Source organism: Parasteatoda tepidariorum, chromosome 2, assembly GCF_043381705.1.
Source record: "Parasteatoda tepidariorum isolate YZ-2023 chromosome 2, CAS_Ptep_4.0, whole genome shotgun sequence".
Taxonomy (NCBI): domain Eukaryota; kingdom Metazoa; phylum Arthropoda; class Arachnida; order Araneae; family Theridiidae; genus Parasteatoda; species Parasteatoda tepidariorum.
In genome coordinates, this window is record NC_092205.1 from 92,289,846 (window position 1) to 92,297,254 (window position 7,409).

The window sequence follows — 7,409 nt, forward strand, 5'->3', positions numbered from 1 at the left end:
ATAGAGACATAGGCCTTAGTGTATTCCTATCAAGATGCCTACAAATGTAACTCTAAAATACTTTATAAAATGAAGTATAAACATACTCTCTAAATAATAAATACTTTAGAGTTTGTGTTAGTTATTTTTTATTCAAATAAACAAGATAAAATTTTATTTCATTATATATGAATTAAATGAAGTTACTTATATTAGCTACTCCTATTAGAAAAATTATAATTCATTTAAAAGTTCTAATATGTGATAATGAATTTCATAATAGAATAAAGATCTTTAATAAAAAAATAAACTCCAACATTATACATTTAAATAATTCTCAAATTATCATTATTAAAAAAAATTGATGTAGAGAAATTTTATAAGTTTTAAACAGGTTATTTGCCATGCTGAATTCTTTTCATTTTGTCCTGTTTCTCCTCCTCTATTTTTTTCCCCAATTTTTTTCATTGTTCTGAAAGAGATAGATTTCTGATATACTTATGTGTATATGATTAACTATGTAACTTATATGTATATGATTAATTACATTAACTTATATGTACAGTCATAAAAAATCAATCACCTTTCAATCAAAATCAGAGCACCCTTATAACTTATGTTCTGTTAGTCGAATTTTTATTCTGTAAAATATTATGTCAATATCTCAAAAAAAATCTTTTAAATTATGTATAATAGTTAGCTGTAACAGAATATATTTATTTGGACAAGAAGTGCTCTTTTTCTGAAGAAACATACCAATTATTTTATTGCATTCCATTTAGAGTGCAGAAATAACACTTGAAACCAAATTTTATAAAATTGTGACATTTAGGGAGGCCTTCAGAAACAAATGAACATATGGCACAAAAATTAGAAAGTTGCTCAAAATTTCATGTGAGATGAGCATTTTTATACAATCTAGTTTAAATATTTTAGACATAAAAATATAATATATAGGGGAGAGTCGGGTAGCCACTTAAGGAGTATTGCTTATATTTCTGTATAATATTAAGTAATAATCAATATTTTTGTATGTTTCTAGTGTTTTGTCATCTAATTAAATAATGCAAAAAGAATAGTTTAACTTAAAAAAAATAGAAATTAAAAAAACATGTTTTTCAGCTCTTTTCAAAATGTGTCGGGTAGCCCCGCCCAGTTACAAAAATTATGTNGTATCGAAATGCAGAAATGTAGTTAGTTTTCTTCGGTCCAATGAAACCGCAAAGCAGCAACTGCTTGAAGCTCAAATGCATGATAAAAATTTAAAAATGCAGCATTCAGAAAACCAGGGTTTGGATATAAATGCTGCCACGGACATCAAATACCCATTGAAAGTGAAGAAAGATAACTCTAATGAGTGGATCAGCACATTCTACATGCTTCAGAGAATTTCAACTTTAAAGAATGTGTTGATAAAAATACTTAATAATTTCACTAGTTCATTAGACATACTAACTAAGAGCGACTGGACGGCCATCGAAGAAACGATCGGCCTTCTGAAGGCGTTTGAGGTTGTTATTTTGGAGCTTTGCAACGAACCCTATCAGTTTGCTTCTAAGGTTATTCCAGTTACGTTAGGTTTGAATTCCCTCATCAATAACTGCAATGCTCTCACGCTGGGTTTCGTGGAAAAAGTGCGGAAAGATATTCTGTCTTCCCTGAGGAGGAGGCTTGGGCAAGTAGAGCATAACTTAATGTTGGCTATGGCTACAGTACTAGACCCAAGATTCAAAAATATAGCTTTTCAATCTGAAGCAGCTGTAGAGACAGCCATTCAAGAGCTGACCAGTGAAGCGAGCAAGCAGATTATTGGCAGTATGATGGACACGTCCAGTCCCGAGAAGGAGGTTAAAGAATCTCGTACAGATAGCCTGTGGGAGGGTTTTGAGAGGAAGGCCACTCCCAAGAAAGCTCCATCTAGGACGGATGATATGATCAACAATGAAATCAAAAACTATCTGGAAGAGCCTTTGCTGGATAGGAAAAAGGACCCTTTTGTGTGGTGGAAAACGCAAGGCCAAGCTCAATTCCCTATTCTAGCAAAGGTAGCTAGACAAATTTTGTGTGTACCAGCCACCTCCATACCACCTGAAAGAGTGTTTTTGAAGAAAGGCAGGACTTTCTCTGAAAGGAGACGTCTCATTAAGCCGAAATATGTAGACCAGTTTATGTTTCTAAATATGAATATTGATTAGTTCACGTGTCACTATATTTCAGAATTGGCATGCATTTTTTTTTTTATTTAAAAAATCAGTAATTTATAATTCATCCGTGTTGTTTTATTTAATTTATTTTTAATAAATCATTTAGTTGAAAATATTTTTATGCAATATTATTTGTAAATATATTCTTTAGGTTTTTTTTCTTTTTTTAAGTTTGATTTCACTGATAAATAAATGTTTTTTTTTTCCAAAGAAATTTAAAAAAGATGATGTATAAAAATTATTATATTTTAAAATTGAATTGTAAAAACAAAAAACAATTGTATAAAAGTGGTTAAGAGTGGCTTGGAACGTTTAAATTATAATCTTCCATTAACTGTATGTAAAATAAATACTAATAAATTTGTTTCAAATATACCTACTTAGTTTCATGTTTATTCAAATACAAATGCTTATAGAACTTATTAAATGAGTAATCAGTGTTTATTGATAATGAAGAAGGACTTGTTCTGCCATTATCGAGTATTAATGCATTTTATCAGGTGATTTGGCTGATAAATGGGGAAAGAAAAAAATCTCATTTAAATCGAATCAGATTTTTGTTTTTTAATTTTGATTTTTGCCAACCTTTCTATATTTTTAAGAATTTTTTTAAAATTCTTAAAAATTAATTATCTTTAATTGAAATTGATTGAATTGAATTGAATTTAAATTGATTTATCTTTAAAATATATAAGAAAGTTGAACATGGTATTTACAAAATTAGTGTTCCATACTTACAGCTTTCCAAACTGAACCAAATAAACTTTAATTTGAAATTGCACTATGTATTTAAAATTATTTTTTGAAAGATTCTAAACAAAGATTTATGTTTTCATTATCATAGCTAATAAGACATTAGGGTAACTAAATAATAATAGTGAAATCTAGTTCTTCTATTGCAAATTACGTCTAATGACTGTATAGTAAAAATCTATTTATGTAAATTTATTTTCTATAAAGACATAGACCTTAGTGTATTCCTATCAAGATGCCTACAAATGTAATTCTAAAATACTTTATTAAAAGAAGTATAAACGTACTCTCTAAGTAATAAATACTTTAAAGTTTGTGTTAGTAATTTCTACTTATTTTTTTTTTCTTCAAATAAACGAGATAAAATACAATTTTATTTTATTATATATAAATTAAATGAAGTTCCTTATTTTAGTTACTCCTATTAGAAAAAATTATAATCCATTCAAAAGTTGTAATATGTGATAATGAATTTCATATTAGAATAAAGATCTATAATACTTACAAAAATAAACTCAACATTATGCATTCAAATAATTTTTAATTTCGTAAAATATCATTATTAAAAAAAATCGATTTCGAGAAATATCATAAGCTTTAAACAGGTTCTTTGCCATGTTGAATACTTTTCATTTTGTCCAATTTCCCCTCCTCCATTTTTTTTCATTGTTCTGAAAGAGATAGATTTCTGAAAAAATTATCATCCCTGCTTACTGCTAATTATAAAAAGTTTGAATTTAAAAAATAAAATTTTCATAATATCACATGCTCTTCTACTAAGCTCTTTATTTAGATTAATTACATTTCATTAACTTATATGTATATGATTAACTATGTAACTTATATGTATATGATTAATTACATTAACTTATATATACAGTTATAAAAAAAATCAATCACCTTTTAATCAAAATCAGATCATCCTTATAACTTATGTACGGTTAGTCGAATTTTCATTCTGTAAAATATTATGTAAATGTCTCAAAGAAATCTTTTAAATCATGCACAATAGTTAACTGTAGCAGAATGTTTATTTGGACAAAAAATGCACTTTTTCTGGAAAAAAAACTATTTTTTATTGCATTCGAATTAGAGTGCAAAAATAACCTTGAAGCTAAATTTTATAAAATTGTGACTATTAGGGAGGCCTTTAAAGACAAATGAACATATGGCACAAAAATTAGAATGTCGCTCAAAATTTCATGTGCGATGATGTACAATCTAGTTTAAGTATTTTAGACATAAAAATATATATTTTAGTTTTTTTTTTTCTTTCTCAAATGTAAATGAAACGACAATGTTCAATACATCAAGAAGTGAAAACTAACTTTTAAAACATATGCTTAATAAGATTTTAAGAATCATTTTGACTTTATAATTCAATTTTAAAAGAAAAAAATTATGAATTGATTTATTCCTTATCTTGTTACTACTGACCAAGACAATTTTTGAACTCTTACGGAAGATATTTTACTGCCGTAGTTGTATTGATAAATACGGTAGAAATAAATTAATTTTTGCTATCATATAAATTAACATTATGATCATAAATGAAACATAAATACATAATTATCAAATAATTTATTTGTTTTATTAATTTATATGTTCTGAAGGTTAAAGTGTACTTTCAATAATTTTCTTAACCAATAGCAACCTTTTATTTCCTCTTAAAATGGTTAAACATATTTACATATAGTTAAATATTGTACTTAATACAATAGTACTTTTTTATACAAAGAAAGCATATATTAGTGCAATTTTTGAACTTTTACAGAAGATATTTTTCCGTGGTAGTTGCATGACTAAATACCGTCAGTACGGGAGAAATAGATTAATTTTGCTATCATTTAGAAACATAATTATCAGACAATTTGTTTTATTAATTTATATGCTCTGAAGGTTAAAATCCTTTCGAAACTCATTCATAATCAAAAATAAAAAATTTATTTTTCTCTGGGAAACATTTTTTGTAAAAATAAAGGTGATAGTTGGTAGCTACCTAGAAAAAATAACTTAGTTTTTTAAAATTTATACACAGTTTTCTTCAATATTTTATCAGCATTAAATTCAAAATGTTAAAATAGCTAGAATTTTAAAGAAATTATCAAGTATCTTTCAAAGAACAATCCGCTGGATTCTTACTAAACATAAAATTTCATTTGTAGCTAATTATTTCGATGATATTATTATTTTTTATAATAATTTTGAAGAACATTTAAATCGCCTTAACTTGTTCGAAATACGTAGATTTGAAAAACTTAAAATTGCAAACTTCTAAGTGATCTTTTCTATAAACTAAAATTCAATGTTTAGGTTACAAGATGTGTAACGGTATAGTGACTCCTGATAAAAATAACATTGAAGCAGTTGAAAATTTGAAACTTCCATCTAATGTTAAATCTTTTCAACGTTTTTTAGGTTCAAAAAATGTGCATGATAAATTAATAAATAATTAAATTATCTTATTATTACCTCTAAAAATTATATCTGAATTATCTTTTGAATATAGATACAACCTGGTGTTCGACTCCCAAATGTCAAGAAGCTTTCAAAATTTTAAAAACTGCTTTAATTTTTAATCTTGTTTTTTAAAATATTTAATCCTAAATTACAGTGTCTTTTTTTTTTTTAATTACAGCCAGATGATTCAGGTGTCTTGCATCCAATATTATTCCATTCTTGTTCTTTAAGAGACTACGAAAGAAAATATGCTATCGCTAAATTGGAATGTTTTACTGTTGTTGAAGCACTAAACAAAAATCATCGTTATTTATTTGGCCATAAATTTACCATACACGCAGACAGAATTAGTTGGGCTAAAAAATTTGAAAGGAAGGCTGTTCCACTGGTCTTTGGAATTAAGAATGTATATTACAAAGCTACGGAGTTGAACATTAGTAGTCGTAAACCTCAAAACTGGGTTGGCTGTTCAACGACGGATATAAAATTAAGAATGTATGAGCCGCGATTGCTCAAGGGATAGAACGTTCGCCTTCCAATGAGGTGAACTGGGTTCGAATCCCAGCGATGACTGGTTGATACGAATTCCGCATCCGGCATGTACCGAGCACAGTGCTGACGTAAAATATCCTCAGTGGTACGCGGATCATGGGTTAGAGTCTCCTTACCGTCAGGCTAACCGTGGGAGGTTCTCGTGGTCATCCTCTTCATATAACGCAAATGCGGGTTAGTTCCTTCAAAAAGTCCTCCACGAAGGTAAATTTCGCCAAATACTTGATCCAGAAGCTCCATTGTCTTCTGGATTGGGTTCAAAATTACAAGGCTACGGCTTTGAACATTAGTAGTCGTAAACCCAAAAATTGGGTCGGCTGTTCAACAACTGTTATAAAATATTTCAAAAAGATAAAAATTACGAATGTATGACTATGATATAAAATACACAAAAGGCAACATAAACATTGAAGCCCATATGTTGTCTTGAGAAATTCCTGGTGATAATAATATTGATATAAATAATGGAAACCATTTTTCACTTTTTTTGCAATGCGATGAAATTTGCAACAAAATGATAATTTATTTGGAGATTTTATTGAAAATCAATAATGTTTTATGTTTATGCAAAAAGGGGTTTTCCAAACTTTTTGTTACATTTTCTTTAAGACATAAATTACTTGAAATTCGGTCATCCTGATATTCAAAAAATGATTTACTTACTCCTGCTTATTATTGGGAAAATACTTTACTTTAGATATTACGAATTTTAATATACATTGTCATACTTGTCAGATAAAAAACCTAGGCAAAAGTTATTTGGTTTATTTCAGGTAATTCTCCCAGTTGACAAATCTTTTGAAGTAATTGCAGTGGATAGTGTTCGTGGTTTTAATTATTATAATTCTACAAAAAATATTTAAATTTAATAATGGATAATAAAACTCGATACGTAGTCTTTTGCATCTGAGTAAATAGCAACATAAATTATTAACTTTTTGCACAAATTTTTCAAACTCCTAAAAGCATTTTGAGTGATTGAAACGCCGCAATTACTTTCTTCTCATTAAAAAAAAAAAAAAAAAAAATCTTAAACATTGTAAAATCATACAGTTATGAACAATTAATGGAAATATTGAACATTTAAGATAAACCATTGTAACGGGTTTTAAATGTAAAATTAGTGATTCTTCTAAAATCTCTTGGCCTAAATTATTAAAAAAGTAACTAAAGAATGTAATTTGACTTCACACTTAGTAACTATAATTCCACCAGCATGTTTGACACTTTTCCATCTACTCACCTTTTTGTCAGAAAAAAATTACCCACCAATAAAAGCTAGAAATATCACCCAAAAAAAATTATTATGATGCAAGATTCATTTATATCGAATTTTCTCCTAACAATACTGTAATGCAGGGGTCGCCAAACTTTTTTGATCATCGACCCCTATATAACTTTTCGAAATCTCCATCGACCCCCACAAAAGTAATTTTCTGTTAATTAAAATAAAACTCTATT

At 27.8% G+C, this 7,409-nt stretch overlaps 1 protein-coding gene across 1 annotated transcript; it reads left to right on the plus strand.

Annotated features, from left to right (window-relative positions):
• The first annotated feature begins 1,155 nt into the window (after nt 1-1,155).
• LOC122271247 (E3 SUMO-protein ligase ZBED1-like) lies at nt 1,156-2,558 on the plus strand. The gene has a single exon (XM_043051853.2). It carries the CDS (start codon nt 1,227-1,229, stop codon nt 2,172-2,174), a length of 948 nt encoding a protein of 315 aa, XP_042907787.1. The 5' UTR covers nt 1,156-1,226; the 3' UTR covers nt 2,175-2,558.
• The last annotated feature ends 4,851 nt before the right edge of the window (nt 2,559-7,409 follow it).